The 16,343-nt window shown below is 45.5% G+C and overlaps 2 protein-coding genes across 6 annotated transcripts in view; one reads left to right on the forward strand and one right to left on the reverse strand.

Moving 5' to 3' along the window:
- The window catches only part of PTER (phosphotriesterase related), a 24,561-nt gene extending 14,620 nt beyond the window's left edge, over positions 1 to 9,941 (forward strand). For 4 of the 5 annotated variants that reach the window (XM_087775839.1, XM_087775845.1, XM_087775834.1 and 1 more), the window contains 2 exons: positions 2,913 to 3,053; positions 6,423 to 7,270. In XM_087775839.1, coding sequence (XP_087631965.1) covers positions 2,913 to 3,053; positions 6,423 to 6,633 — 352 coding nt within the window. In that variant the 3' untranslated portion in view covers positions 6,634 to 7,270. Of the gene's footprint in view, positions 1 to 2,912; positions 3,054 to 6,422; positions 7,271 to 8,801 lie in introns of those variants that run through there. The other variant, XM_087775825.1, reaches the window with a different exon arrangement.
- On the reverse strand, positions 9,635 to 15,655 carry C1QL3 (complement C1q like 3). The gene is made up of 2 exons (XM_087775857.1): positions 14,734 to 15,655; positions 9,635 to 10,197 (listed from the first exon to the last, which is right to left on the reverse strand). The coding sequence occupies exons 1-2, from the start codon at positions 15,319 to 15,321 to the stop codon at positions 10,018 to 10,020; spliced, it is 768 nt and encodes a 255-aa protein (XP_087631983.1). The 5' UTR covers positions 15,322 to 15,655; the 3' UTR covers positions 9,635 to 10,017.
- Between the last annotated feature and the right edge of the window lie 688 nt (positions 15,656 to 16,343).

A 16,343-nucleotide genomic window follows, 5' to 3' on the forward strand; every position in this document is an offset into this window, starting at 1 on the left:
ATTGCTTAACAAGAAAATAGTTGGGTTTTGGATAATCCTTAGCATAGACCAGAGAGCTAACTTTTAGTTTCCTTGAGAGCAAAAACCAGGAGCCCGACATCAGACATGGAGAAGAATTGGGGTGCTTTTCTCTCTCCCATTTAGAAACACAGCCTCTATTCCCAAATCAGTTTTGTGTGACCTTGTGCTGCTCATGGTGAGCTGGAAAGTGTCCAAGCATTGATTAGTTTGGCCAGTTGCTGAATAATGGAGACTGTTTGTGTCATATGATTCTCAGCAATTGGATTGTTTGCCCTCAGTGTGAGTGTCATACAGGCAAGAGCACTGTGCTCCAAATTTCTAATGGTTATAGGCTCTAAGAGCGTGTAAATCAAGCTACAGGTGTTTTGTATTCACCCAGAGCTCAATGTTTTACTTGGGGATTTTAGGAGCATAAAATTCAGTGCCATGAAATTTCATTTATATTTGATTATATATAAAGATATGAGCATTCTTTATGTATTTACCTGCATTCCTTTTTATCTATAGCTATATTTTTCTCTCATTTCTAAAGAAAAACTGATTACCTAAATCTTTGTACAAAAGAGGACTGAGCAAGCTGCGGATGTCAGTACTTATGTAGCCATTTTGATAAAACATAAGCATCCAGTTATGTTTTTTTGCCTTTGTACGCTGTTGTAAATCGTTGAATTCAGTGATTTATTGGTGGAAAATAAGCAATATAAGTAGGAAGACAGTCAAGACAGAGGTGCAGTTTCACTAACAGCCGCTGATGCACAATATGACATTTCCTTATACTCCTTCTATCATTACTTTCACACATTCAGGTTGGCACTTGCTGTAACATAGACTCTAAACTAGTGTGAAGTTTGGCTTTGCAATGTGCATTTAACATTTTACGTCTCCTCCAGTGAGAAGAATCCACGTGGGAGCATCCCAGTCCCTTAAATGTGAGATAAATTTGTACATAGCTCTGTATTTCATGCCTGCTTTTGACACAGACAGAATGGTAGTTTTCAGGTGGATTTACAGTCAAATGATAAAACTAAAATGCTGGCTACCATGTTTTGCAATTTAGCACCTTAGAACAAAAGATAGCAAGTGTCCATAGTGAAACTGTGGTGTAGATAAAGGCTGGGAAGCAAAAGCTATTGCGTCTTGGCTTTGGCCATTTATTAGGGATTAAGGTTATAAAGGTATCTTGGTAGAGATCAACATTGATTCACCTGAGTAGCTTTTGTTAGAAGGCTCACAGCAACTGTTGCCAATGCCTGTTTGATAACGGTTTGGTGGATGTCCCTGTGGTGATTTATGGATGAGGTCCAAGCAACAGGATGCTTCCCTGTGTCCCATCTTTTCTATGTGTTCAGGGACACGTGTTGCCCAAACACCTAATTCCAGCACAGAGATGAGCAATTCAAGCTGGGAACTGCTGCTGCTGCTGCATCTGTGTGGCTTGCACGGGGACCCAGTGGCTGATGAAATTAAGCTCCCCTGCTCTTCGTTGGGACAGAGCACCCAAAAGCACAGCACTAACATTAGTTTTCAGAAGAAATTGTTCTGGCTGTGATTTTGAAATATATTGTTGGGTGGTTTTTGCTACCTGCACAGGGCTGAATACTCTTGGCTGCTGTCTCCCCATGAACTGAGCAGGGCTGGATCTAAAACGACCCGTTCTCTTGCTCTGCACTTTTAAAGCTCATTTGGTAATAAATGTTCAATCTCTGTAAACGGTAACATTTATTTAAAAATAACATTTTTTATTAATTACAGTTGGCACGTCTTAGACTCCTGCTGATGGCAGGCTTGTTCGAACAAGGGTTTTCTCTCTCTCAACCCATCTGTTCCTCCTACTTGATCCTGTCGTTAAGTCATAATATTGAAATTGTGACATCAGTCATTTCCATAGCAACAGACTGTGATGTAATTGTATAGGGTAAAATTACTTCGTGACATCAATATCTGCAATAATAAAAAAAAAATAAACTACTGCCCTTTTGGTTAACTATGCTGTTCTTGAGCAAACTTGTTTTTCCCGTAGATGAAAAAAATTGTGTTGTGCTTATAAAGATAAATTTATAATGTATCATTTGAGTGTTTTTGTTTTCCTTTGGATAGCTTATACTCTTGGTAAAAGTGTTTCAAAGAAAAAAAAATATTCCAGAGAGCTCTTATTTCAGTTGCCATTCTTTTCTGAACAAGTGATGGGGTTTAGTAGCTTTGTTCCTTCACTTTTCAAATCTGCTGCAAAGCCCATGTCCCAGGTACTCACAGCGCCATTATATATTTTGGTGAGAGCGTTTCCTTAAGGCGTTCTGGCCAGATCCCAGTGCAAACAATGATATATTGCTGTTCTAATGACAATCTAGAAACATCACTGTACAGAATAGAAACTAAAGACAAAGTTGTGTATTACCGGTGTGTGATGGATGAAACAAGCCCTGGATGTAGCTGTCTCCTGTAACTCTTTTGGGAAAGTAAATCTGTCTTGTGTAAGTAATCCATTGTCTTTTTTTAAAATGTCACTGTGAATTAACCTCCTCCTTAAATGTCCTTCCTTGTTAGGTTGTCTGTTGAGAGGTTTAGTGATATCAAAAGTAAGTAACTTTCCTCTTTCCATTTAAAGATTATCATAAATGTTTTCATTATTTCATGGGGGAAGAGTTGGGTTTGTTTTTGTTTTTTTAATGCATGAAGTCCCAGATGAATGTGAGAAGGACAATGCTGCGTATCAGCTTAGAGTGCATGTGTCAAACAGGAGTCCTGTTTATCAAAAGGGTGAATTAAATCTTAAGATTACTGGGTTTGTTCCTTGCAAGTAGGAAGTTGCAATTACCTGTCCTCGTACCATAAGATTTTTTTCCTTTCTGTTACAATGCTGACTTTGTGTTGTGTATGTGTTGTATATGCAGGACTATATTTGATACAAAGAAACTTCTGGAATTTGCTAAACTGGGATGCTATTTAGAGTATGACCTATTTGGTACAGAATTTCTTCACTACCAGTTCCATCCCGATATTGACATGCCGAGCGACAGTGAAAGAATTACAAGGTATCTGCTTCCATGCAGTTTAAGCTATAGCATTGCCATTGACAAATGAATGTTATTGGTACTTAAGGGCATCACAGAGTAATTCTACTTGCTGTTCAAAATTGTCTTTTTTTCATACTAAAATAACAACAAATCTTTTTCTGCTGCTGTCATGTCTTTAGGGCAGCATGTATAATTTCTTCTGTCTGCAAAGGAAGATGTAGAATCATAGTGTATAGAAAGTTACTTAAGAAAAAGATCAAGACCTTTTTTAACTTCATTCTCCATCCTAATTCCGTGCTGATTTGGTTGAATTTTGTCATTTACTGCATTTATATAGACTGTAAAAAAGAAAAGGCTGGAGGTACAGGACTTAGGGTTTGGCTTTTGTTTGAAACGTAGTATTGGAAACCTAGTGCTGCTACTAGGCATCATCTGAGCCTGTTACATCTCACGAATGTGCTAACTGAGCAAAACTCAGCGGTTGTCCTGGATGGATTTGATCTGTGCTTCCGTCCTTAAAAACAGAGTTCTGTTCTTCCAAGCACTTTATCACCTCTCCTCCCCCTCTCCTTTTGCCCTTTCTCTCTTGTGAAGGATGAGACTCCTGTCTCCTCAGAAATCCCATGCTCCTTACACTCACAGTGTGAAAATATTGGGCCCCACTGGCAGGATACCTGTTCCCTGCTTCTCATCAGCACGTGCAGTCTCAGCTCAGCTGCACGGCAAATCTGTTGTGCTGTGCTAACACAAAGTATTGCCAAGGAGATGCATTCCGTGCAGAAACTGTCTGAGGCAGGTAGGATCAGCTGGGAATGGGCTTCTCACTCTGTCCGGAGGTGTGATCCTCCTGTGCTATTTGTCCACACTGTTCATGTGCAGTGAAGTGGCAGGTTTCTGAGGGGTGGGGTGCCATCCTGCCTGTGTCTTTTTTCCTTCTAGAGTCAGAAATAATTCTTTTCTGCTCTTTGATGAGAAAGATTTTATGATCCCTGATCACTAATGAAGTAACTTTCTAGCTTTCACCTATATTTCAGACATAGCTTCCCTACCCCTCATTGTCAGATTAGCCTCAAGGCTTTTCTTCTCTGTTTTCAGGCTGTTCTCTTCTTAAGAAGGTGCTGTGGTTGCTATTTCACTTACTGCCAAGCATTTGCTGCTGCTTTTCACACTAGAAATCATTTCTCTCTCTTAACAGGGCTTTCAGTCTTGCACTCAGTATTTCAAACTGTTGCAATGAATCTGCACTTTTCACATTTAGAATGGGCAGAGTTGCTGCCCTCCCCTGTGCCTCAGGAGGCCAGCATGTACAGAAGCACCGTGAGGAATATGTGTAGAGGGATGGACTATGCCTTGGTTAACAAGTGCTTGTTCAACTGTGGCAAAGTTTTCATTCCATCCATGATACTTGCTCAGCCACCGATGTCTCTGCTTAAACTCTCTGGCATTTGAGTATTTCTTGCAGCAGGCTGTTTATAGGAAGAAAAGAGGAAAAGTTTGTCTTCTCATTGTGTGGTGTGAATATGTGCTCTTGAATTCGAAGTGCCATTAAATGGATTTTGTTGGGCTTTTGATGCATCCACACCGGACATACGATGGCAGTGGCAATCGCCTTAGGGTTTGTTTTTTTTTTTTTTGTCAAACAGCACCAGAGAGGCGGAAATGAAATTGACCTTTAAATGTGTTGATGAAAATACTAAATGGAAATATGTGTTCAGGTCTTGTCTATTCAAAACGTAACCTTCTGTAGTCATGCCATACATACTCAGATGAAGTTTAGCTCTGTGTGTACTTCCGCATTTTTGCTGCAATCTATTGCCAATACAAGTAAAAAATGGAATTTTTTCAGGGGCAGTTTTTCTTTGAGTCAGAAGCAAGTACTAGCTAAACTTACAGGAATGAGCAAAAAGCAGCAATGAATATGGAATATAAAGGACTGTATGGCTCCCCAACCCATGAAATGAGTCCAAATATGAAAGGAGATGATTCTAAGCTGATGTTTGGTCAGCAAAGAACTTAGTCCCTCCAGTGTCACTGCTCTCATTCTTTGGTTGGCTTGTGGTCTCGCTGTATTTCAGGCTGGAGAAGATATCTGTGACATTGTAATACTACGGTGTATGTAGTGTTGTGCACTTTATGGCACTATTTATGGTGTTTTTATGAAAGATGCTGATTTTTTACCAAGTTCTATCATACTTGCCTTCTTCCTGCTGCCCATATTGATTTCATCCTGCTACATGTATCTCCTCATAACTAATTGTAACAAAACCTGACAGTAAGGGCTTCAGATATAGTGTGGTTACTTGTAAAACTAGTATTTGCTTTCTTGCTGATCAAAGCACAGTCAGGAGGGTAAGGATTAGAATTTCACAGCACTGGCAAATGATGGAATTGGGTGCCTTCCTGAGGAACGAGCACTTTCCAGGTCTGGTCTATCCGTCTCTGCCACTTTGATGCTGCAATCTACTGTCAAACTAAACTGGAACTTAGGGGGAAACTTAACAGTCATGCAACACAGACACCCACCGAATAAATTCTAAAAAATGAGTTGAGCAAGGGATTAAGGTTCCCAGAGTGAAATGTGGACCAGAAGGACTTGTTGGAGCAGCCCGGTTACAAGGGAGTGACCAAAAGGATTGCTTCTTTTTCCAAGTTGACTTCTCATCATTTTGCCAAGTCTGAGCTGGGCTGCTGTATTAACTCCTCTTCTTTCCTGGCATATGCTAGCACTGCAATGCCTGTCTTATTTATCTTCTTCTTTAATGAACATCTTTGAAACATGTTTGGATGATAACTGTCTATGTGGAATATGATGCTGACAACTTAAAATTTTTATTAACCTGGTCTGCTAAATGGGAATTAACTAAAGATGTGAAAGTATTTGTGTAACTGAGACGGGTTTCTTCGAGGACGTGTCACACACAGAGTCTGGCCCTTAACAAACGTAACGGGACTAGCTTTGTGACAGCAGCAAGAACTAACCCCATGAGTCCGTCATGCTGAGAAGGAGCTTATGTAGGAAATTATTAGTTACTCATGTATATAAAACCTGTGCCCCATGCTTGGGGATGCCAACGTTCTTGAATTCCTCCATGGACTTAATGGGACTGGGAATGCAAAGTCACGTGCCAGCCGGAAAGAGTTTTCCTTCTCCACTTTGAGATGTGTGGTGGTATGTTTTCAGAGGTGTTTTTGTTTCATTCAACAAAATAAGTGTTTTAATTTCAATTAAATGTAAGGAAATGTGTCTTCCGAGTACCTAAAAATAAGTGCTTTCAGTTATAATACAGTCCAGCAGTACAGTAATATAAAAAATTTAAATCCTGCTCAGTTCTGTGCTGTTGCAGAGTGAGAGCCTTTCACTGACGGGTATACTTCTTACTTTTGCAGGATTCGTATGCTGATCGATGAGGGCTATGAAGACAGAATTCTGATCGCTCATGATGTGCACACTAAGAATAGGCTGATGAAATATGGAGGTCACGGATATTCACATATCCTTAAAAATATAGTTCCTAAAATGCTAATTAGAGGCATATCCCAAGATAAAATTGATAAAATACTCCTAGCAAATCCAAAGCGGTGGTTAACTTTTAAGTAGGAATAATGAATAAATTCCTATTTTATAGGGAAGCTTGATGAAATTCAGATTTATTTCAGGAGAGCAGTCATTTTAAAACTTGGTTCTTGTCAGAGAAACTGGAAGTTATTAATTAGATGCAAACAAACTGATTATGACTTTTATTGTTAATTAGAACAACAAAATTATGTATTCTCTCTGCATTTTCTCCCTTCTAAAAGTCTGTTCATGAATGATTTACTGGATATGAGCCTAGCTGCAAAATCTTTTCAATTGAAACTTTAAAATAATTGTTTCTAGAGAGTAATCTAATACTATTATTAAAAGTTACCCAAAAATATTTTTGAAGATGCATCATCTGGACTTTGAAGGAAATTACAGTTTTCAATTAATTTCCCCTTCTCCAGGGGGTGATTTTAATCCTTGTAATATTGACAGTCTTCTAATTGTCCTTGTGTTCTTTAAATAATGCTTGATAAAAGGTCTGGGACTTTTAAATAGCTTCCATAGACAAGAGAAAGCAAAAGAAATCTCAAGTAATTCTAAAAAAATACTGTTTCTTTCTAGTTTAACAATTTACTTATTTTTAACTGGAAGTGTAAAAAATACATGGAAAAATATATTTTTGAATAAAGCAATCTGATGACCTCTTAAACTATGTGCGGTATTATTATGGTTGTCTTTTTTTAATCGCATTGATTTTTTATCCCGAACCTTTGGAATCCCACAGCAATCAGGTGAAACTTCAAGCAGACCAGCTTCTTTTTGTAAGGATGCAACACCAAAAGTCAAAATATATTACATAATACAGTTTTAATGAGTTGCAATAGTTATAACAAAGGTTGTGATATAAGTCTTTACAAATCAGTGTATCAAGATATGATGAAAAAGGAAGAAATGTTTGCCTTATATGTATTTTTCACATAAAGTGTGTTCTTTGCTCTTGCCTAACTTTAACCAGGGCAGGTGATTTATCCAAAAAATGGTCTTAGCCAGTAGCAGCGGTAGCCTGATTTCAAAAGCTTCTTCAAATTATACGACCATATACGTCTTGTAGTATTGAGCTTTTCCAATAAATACCTTAGTAAATATGCGTTGCTAGTTGTAAATGATCTCTAGCTTGGTACATTACTGTTTGATACTACATAGAAAATCTCTAGCTACACCGCTGTTCTGAGTGCGCTAAACAATAAAAGCAACAGTCGAACAAAGAGACATGAAGTCAGTTACACACCTGTTATTAAAATACATGACCTCATAGAAAAGAAACAGGAGTAATCACTACGATGTACGGATATAGGTTGGCACTTTGTCATAAAGTAAAAGCATTAACCGTTCTGGTGAGATAATACACAAGCAACTGGCAGCACGACGTCCCTTTATAAACCCTAGATGAGTTAGACAGGCGATCCTCTCAGTCAGCCTAGACTAACTCGGCGTTTATTTTGAATTGGGCGACTCAAAACAGAAACAGAAGGGGTAACACGTTCTGTTTAAGAAAAGCTTCACTCATTCAAACAGGAGATTTTGAGAGAGATTCGTAAAATCTTCATCGGACTTTTACTGAGCAGCCAGCACTGAAGAGCATTTTTGTCACAGTGGCAGACGCTTTCAACATTTCAGCGCAGATATATCTGAGTTTGTACCCTCAGTACATTAGACAAGGTTGCTTGTGGCAAAGTACATGAAATAGAAATGCTAGGGGTAGCATCTATTACTCTTTAACGATTCATAGAAATGTTACCTCGATTTTGCCAAAATGTTAAAAATAAATAACATAACCAACGGTGCTAAGGAGCTAGTTAATTATCTTGCTAAAAATTAGGTTTAGAATGAAATCTGCAAGTTTTAACCTGAGAGAAATCGACAGCCTCCCCTCCCAAAACCAAAACAAATAAAAAATCAATTTTTCTGAATAAAAATATTCTGTGGACATTAGTGGTATGACTGATTTTAAAGCATTTTTATAACTATGTAACTCATAGTACCTGTGTTTAGTTTAATTCTCCAAGCCATTAATCCTTTATATGGATTAAACTTCTTTGAGACTTTATATATATCTCTATATATATATGAATGAGAAAAATAGGTTTTAATACACGCTTTTTTTTTGCATGTAAATATCTGCTTCTTTCTTTGCATATGTGTTATCATTTTTGGTAATATGCTTCTCTGTGTCCATTTCATAGGCACGCCTTACTACAAACTGGTAACTACCTACCACGGAAAAGGTCTGTGTGACAACATTTTCCCACGTGTCAGATCTCCTCCTCTTCCTTTGTGGGGATAATCCCACTAACTTCAGCGAGACGAGACCCCTAAGACAAATAGGGTTTTGACCCATTATATTCCTACGAAATTCTAGTGGAACATCTGCAGTATGTTAAGTCATAACTATTTTATTAAAAATAGTACCCAAGTACAGACTAAGTCCTAAAAGGCTACCGAAGACTAATTGCTGCAAAGAAAACACTCTACCTTCGTCTGAGGATGTGGATGCCAGGCTTGCTAACTATTTACACAACTAACCATCAAGAATGGGCCTGTAATATTGCCTAAATATATATTTACACATGTTTACAAATTAAAAACCAAATCCTCTTTCCACTAACATCAATGGGAGTTTTGCCATTGGCTTTGGTGGAATCAGGGATTCGGTCCAATAGGAAAGTTTGTCAATTGTTACATTTTTCAGAAAAAAAAATGTTTCTTCTATCCTTTTTCTTTTAGAACGCAGCTAAGGGGAAGACAAAATTTAAACAACTCCTCTGCATTGATTTTATGTTGAGAGTCTAATGTAAACCTACAAAGCAGGAACATTGAGTTAAGGCTTGAAGCTGATTAGTTTCTAGTTTTATGTGGAAGGATAAGAAAAGTACAAGGCAAACAATTCCTTTGGAGAGAGAAAGTATATTTTGATTACCTCTTCCTTTTATTGTAAAATCATTCCTCACCACACTATGAGTGGACTCCAAGCATCATTGTTTGCAAGTAAGTCACAAGAACCAAAGCTGAAGTATGGATAAAGCAGCAAGATCATAACACAGCAAAGTACCATATACACTGAAGAAATAACTCGGCGTCCTTAGGTGGTTGGGTTTTTTCTATAAAAATTTGATCTATGTAGGACTTCATTCACATGGACACTAACAATGAGGAAGTATTTGCTTTGGCGGTAGTGGATCACACATCTGTTTAACTTGTTTTGTAATTTTTTAACGTAAGGTTTCTCTGTGTTGTACAGATGTGAATCAGGTAGCATTCGACTTTCTTTCCCCGCTGCTGAGGTGTTCGGTGGTCGCTCTGCTGGGGTGCTTGTTTTCATTGACTTTTGCCACGCAAATCCATTGCTCAGAAGAGCAAGCTTCGTTTTTGGACTGGTTTGGCGGGTCTTTTTACTCATTATCAGTCAGCATAAATAATAAATCCAGAAAATGTGCTGTATTTGTTGTTGTTTCCTCCATGTGCTTTTCCTCCATCTAATTTAATGTAAACTTCATCTCCTGGCTCCAAGTGAAGAACCACGCTGTTACTGGCATAGTCGTAGTTCTGATCAGCATCCTGAGCAATCGCACTAGCTCGAACCTACATAAAATACATAATGAGTGGTTAAGAAAACTCAGATAATTTTTACTGCTTGGTGAAATAAAAGCATATCCTCGACGATTTATTCAGCATGCGTACGTTGCTGCTTTAAATGGCTAGCCACATACATTGTGGTTTTTTCATATGGCTCTTACAACATTTGAAACTAAAGCAATAACCTGCTCATTTCTTGGTTAGCGTATTAATACACAACGGCTTGCACTCCGGTAAATGTTTGGAGCCTTTTTTAAATACAGGCATCATCATAGCTGGAGATCGGAGAACTGAATCTGGTCCTGTTCTACATTGGTGGAACTTTTATTTCAGTGGAACAAGCGCTTGACATTGGCGAGGATCCACTGCGAGGCCCTCCTGATACCGGACTGGACTTTTCCCAGAGGCAAGTTACTGTCATACCGGTAACGGGATCACGCTGCAGGCAGAACACCAACAGTACGCACCCGCACACGCGCACACCAACGCGCGCAAGCCGGTGAGGACCCTGGCTGGGGTCTGGAGAAGCTGTTATTGCCACATTTCAGTAAGCAATCATTTCATTTCTGTGTGTTGTGAGAGATGCACATTTGAAAAATCACAGGCGAGTCGCTATTTGCGGTCAGAGGTTTGGGAATTTACAAGTAATTGAGAACTTTTCATTTGCAACTTTCACTTAAACATATGTTTTTTCCCATTTCTCCCTTGCTATTCCACTACTGATTAAATTTGACATTACTAGCAAACTGGAAGTCATCTATAATTTCAAGATGTACGTTGGTTTCCAGCAATGAATAGCCTGTGCCATTGTAAGCCTCCAAATTATATATAATTTGACCCTGTTTGGTAAAATACTTAAATTTAGTTGTATGTGATTTATTTCAGCGTAACACATCATCTGCTTGTTGCTTGTCTTTGTTGTAGCATAGTTACAGAGCAGTAAGTGATTTAGTGGTCCTGCAAACCTGAACTAAGTAATAATGCATGACTTGGTGTACTATATGTGGGATTTTATCTGTTCTGCATTGAAAAAATAGGCTATAAGTCACAAATTTCCATGGATTCCTTTCAAAGTTTAAATGGTAAATTTCTGAATTAAATTTTCATGTGATATGATCTCACATTAATATTGAAATGTTAAAAAGGAGGGGGTGCTTTACCACGCAGGATCTTATGGCATTATGCAGCTTAAAAATCACAGTAGGTGGAAATTCTTTATACATCCTGTAAGAAGAGTGAGAAAGGCTTAAAAGACTTTTAGCAGTGTGACAGTCTGCACATTTAAACTGATACGTGACACGATGATAAACCACAACTATTTCAGGACTTCTTGGTCCCGAACTGCCGGGTGTTTTTTCCAGAAGCCATCTATTTTGCTAGTGTTTAAGCAATAATTACGCTAAGCAGACGGTATTTCCTCCCGATTAATGACTAGCAGGGTGGAGCTGAAGGCTCTGGGCCATTAACCCTGGAAATACCCTCCGAAGAAAATACCGGGCTGAGACTGTTTCTGGCAGTGTAAATGGAAAAGGCAAATGGGAAGGAATAAAAAGGCTACAGGTGAGGTAGAAAAACTTACATAGAGACCTGGCAAACAAAATGGTTTACATTACTCTCTGAATTTCCGTTTAGATCATAATGAAACACTACTTTGTGGATTTGTCTAAAATGTAGTGTTTCTGTGGATAGTAAAGGAGAATTTGAATTGTACTAGTGACTATCCTACGGGAGTCAGCATATGGACACTGACTACAACAGCGATGGATATTTCATTTATAAGATTCCAGATAGTACATACTGGCTGAAGAAAAAAGATTCTGGGTGTTGAAAGTTTAGAAACCAAAGTGTAGATCTTACTGCCCCACGTACAGCGACAAATGTCCTGTAAACTCCGGCGTGCTGTTCTTCAGAGGTTTTACCTCCTTGTTTGGTTAGCCAGAGCAATGTCTTTTTAAAGCTTGGGGGAACAGTCTCGAATGAATCCTCAGTGCACTGCTGCAAGAGGGTAAACGTATCTCAAAATTAAACCATTAGCGGACTATACATTTGTAAGTTGCATGAGTGCTCACCTCCTCTTCCCTGAAGTTGGGCTCTCGGGTTGCGCACACGTACTAGCTCAGCTGTGCGCTCTCAGCACTTCCCTGTTCAAGCTTTATTAAAGAAGGCAATGTGTTAACAGTGGAGACCTTGAGGTTCCTCTTGTGCCTTGCTTAGGAAGGATTTTTTTGCTGTAAGTCATACACTTTCCAACAGTTTGGGTTTTTTCATTGTTGGAAAACACTGAATTTATAATGTTACCTTTGCCAGACTCCATTTAACGACTCGCTTCCAAATTTTCTGATCTTTCTTACAAATAATACACAAAGTTAACGGCTATCACATCACATCAGCGTTTGGTGTTTCAAGTATAAATCATAACCAAAAGGAGACACTGCTGCATTAAAACTGTGCGTCAGTTTTAAATCGTCTGTATGCAGATATTTACCTAAATGCTTATCTTTGCACAGAGATATACAAATACATACATAGACCCCTGCCCTTTTTTGTTTTCTTTGAATCGCTGCGAGTTTGTCTCATGTCTGGTACTGGAAGTAGTTACATTTGGGAACAGTTAGACTTCAGGCTCAATTCGATATTTACAATTGGTTACTTTTTTAAAAGTACTGGTAGGTATTTATTTTTCAGGGTTTGGGAAAACAAACACTTTAAAACATTATAAATAGGGGTCAAAAACAGATTAATGTTTTAATTGCAAGGAAAATGGTATTCTCGCGGTGGACGATATTGCCTTCCTATGCAGAAATCAAAGTGAATGTATTACAATGTACTCTGTTTTATTAGTCCTGGTGTATCTGCTGAGATGGTAGTATTTACGGCAGACGCTTTCCAATTTAATTAATTGCTGCTGATGCCCTCATTACGCTGGTTTCACAGTACTTCCGAGGAGCCGCTCACAAAGGTTGCGCGGCACGGCCGTGATTTACCGGCCGCGGCCGCGGCGGGCGGCGGCGCTCGGCGGGGGAGGAGAGGCGCCAACGAACGAGCGCCTCCGCAGCTGCGGGGCGCGGCGGGGACACGGGGGCCGACTGCCCGCCCTGTGGTCACCGCCTCGGGCGGATCAATGCCCCCCGGCCCGCCCCGCCGGAGGGGGAAAAGCCCGGGGCGAGCGGCCGCGGCGTGCCGGGACAGCTCGGGCAGGGAGCGACCGGCTGGGCGGCGGGGGGCGGCTGGGCCCTCGCCCTCCCGCCGCAGGGGCCGGGGGCGGCGGGAGCAGCGCCGAGCCCCCGGAGGCACGGGAGAGCCCGGGCACGCCGCACCCCCGGCGCCCGGAGCAGGAGGGACGGCCGGTACCCCGGCGGTGTGGCTGAGCGCTGCCATCGCTAGAGCCACCGTGCCTGTGTCCGCTAACGAGACGCGGGAAAAGCCCGAAGCCGCCAAGAACGGCTCCCCGCGGGCAGTGCTACGGGCACAGCCTCTGCCAGCGCGGCGGCGGCGTTTACCCTAATTAAAATGGATGAGTCCTCTGTCTTTCAGACGGAGGCACCGCAAGACCTTTCATTGCGTTGAACCCTTCCACCCTCCCGCGGAGCTGCGGGCAGGGCTCGGGCCGCGCCTGTCGCCGCCGGGCGCCCCGTGTGCCTCCCCTCCCCACCCCGCAGCGGCCCCTGCCCGGCGCTGCCCCGCCGCGGGGCCGGGCCTGCGGACGCCGAGCTCACACGGGTACCGCCTGGCCCTGCCCGGGGGAACCTCGCTCCCCGCCGGGGCTGAGCCCGTCAAAACCGGCGCCCCGCTGCGTGGGAGCCCCGTCCCGTGCCGCGGCTGCTTTCCTCCCCCTCTCCCCGCGCAGCACCGCCCTCTCCCCAGCCCACCCGCCGCCCCCGCTCCCCTTCCTTCCCCGGGAGTTTCCCCTCGCCCCCCGGGGGGCAGCGCCGTCTGCGCGACCGCCCCGACCGCTCCCGTCCCGGCCGCGCTGAGGGCAGCGCTTCGCGGCCGCGGGCTGGCCGACACCGGCCGGGACGGCAGCCGACACCGGCCGGGGGGCCCGGGCGCCGGCCAGGTGCCGCTCTGCCCGCGGGCCGGCCCGGACAGCGGGCTGGGAGCGGGCGACAGCGCCGTGCCTAGCGGGGAAGAGTCCTCGGGCACCCGAGGCGAGCGGCCCGCAGGGTCCCCGCCGGCTGCGGAGCGGCGAGCGCCGGCTCCCCTCAGCTCCCCGGCGGCTCGCCCCGACCGCGCTCCGGCCCCGCTCCCCCGCCCCGCGCCGCCTCCAGCGGCCGCCCGGCTCCCCCTCCCCGCCCGCCGCCCGCTTCCCGCCCTTCCCGCGCCGCTCCGCCCGCTCCCCTCACGGCGCCCGCTCCCTCAGGGAGCCCGGCTCCCCCCGGCACCTGCTGCCCTCAGGGAGCCCTGCTCCCCCGGGGCGCCCGCTCCCCTGGCGGTACCCAGCCTCCCGCAGGAACCCCGGCTCCCCCCGGGCGCCCGCCGCCCCCACGTCCCCCGCCGCCCTCACGTCCCCGGCTCCCCGCCGGCGGCCGGCGCGGCGCCCACCTGGTTGTTCTTGCAGAGGTCGGCCCACATGCTGGTGCCGTCGCCGCCCCGCATGAGCACATGGTAGGTGAAGAAGTAGATGCCGGGGATGGAGCAGGTGAACTTGCCGGTGGTGGGGTCGTAGTGGTTGCCCAGGTTGGTGACCACGTCGTCGAACTTGAGCACCTCGTAGCCCTCGTGCTGCCGCTTGAGGCCGGCGTAGAAGGCGATCTTGGGGACGGTGCTGTAGGTGGCGGCGCTGATGGCCCCCGCCGCGTTCAGCCCCGGCGCCCCGGGGGGGCCCGGCAGGCCCTGCCGCCCCGGCTCGCCCTTCTCACCCGGCGGCCCCACCGGGCCCGGCGGCCCCGGCTCCCCCGGGGGGCCGCGGGGCCCCGCTTTGCCCGGCCGGCCGGCCTCCCCCTTGGGCCCCTGGATGAAGGTGGGCAGGGACTGCATGAGGCCGCGGTCGGGCGTGGCCGCCGTGCTGGGCGCCTTGGTGCCGCCGTAGGGGTCGCAGACCATGCGGCAGGTGCCCAGCATCTCGTAGTGCGCCGAGGTGCCGGCCGAGCTGACCAGCACCGGGATGAGGATGACCAGCAGCAGCACCATCACCACCCCCAGCGCGCCGGCGGCGATCAGCCGCCGCCTGCTGCCCACCAGCCGGCTCAGCGCAGGGCGATCCTCTTGCCTGCTTTTGGACAAAATCTTGATGGTTGGTCGGGGACCTCCTCAGAGCCGAAAAACCGCCGAGCCCGCGCGAGCTCGGCTCCCCCGGGGCTTCGCCGCCCTCCCGCTGCCGGTGGCGGCGGGGGCTCCCGCGGGTCGCGGCGCTGGGCTGCGGCCGCTGCAGCCGCCGGGCGGGAGGGAGGGAGCGGGCGAGGAGAGGCAGGGCTGCCGCCGCGCCCCGGCCGCCCGCACTTTTATGCTCCCGCTGGCGATCGACTTTTTTTTTTTGCAGGCTGTGCCAGTCCGAGTCAACTTTCCCTGGAACTTGCCTTTCCTCTCGCGATCGCCCCGCTCGCCTCCTCGCTCGCTCGCTCTCTTTTTTTTTTTTTTTTTTTTTTTTTTTCGCAGAGACGACAGTCCTCAGCGGGGACGCGCCTCCCGGCCGCCCCGCCGCCGCCCCGGTGCCCGCCGCCGAGAGCCCGCGCCGCCGCGCCGCGCCGGAGCCGCAGCCGCAGCCGGAGCCGGTGCCGGAGCCGGAGCCGGAGCCGGAGGGAGAGCGGGATCCTGCCCGGGTGCCACCTGCCAGGAGAGGAGGAGGCTGACGAGTGCGCTGGAGCAATTTATAGGCACCCAAAAGCGCAGGGGAAAGGGGAGCTGCTTTGGCATCTCATTCCAGCATCTGCTCTGCTCTTCCCACTCACAGAGAGTTTGGCATTACTCTGGCAGTGTGGGAAATATATATTTTTTTTTCCCCTCTCTCCCTCCCCCACCCCTCCCGCAAACGGATGAACAGCAAAATCGTGAGCCTCACTCACTAGCTGCATCTTGCGATGACAGCTCTTTCTGGAGCAGACCAAAAGGAAGAGATGTGCTTAGCAGCCTCTGGGTACCCTTCAGGTCACCGAGCGAGAATGAAAAGGTCAATCCACCTCCTGCCTAACGCTTCCCTGAGGCCACCCTGCCAT

The sequence above is a fragment of the Nipponia nippon genome, unplaced genomic scaffold (assembly GCF_047370975.1).
Source record: "Nipponia nippon isolate SJK-2023a ecotype South Korea unplaced genomic scaffold, ASM4737097v1 scaffold_1, whole genome shotgun sequence".
Taxonomy (NCBI): domain Eukaryota; kingdom Metazoa; phylum Chordata; class Aves; order Pelecaniformes; family Threskiornithidae; genus Nipponia; species Nipponia nippon.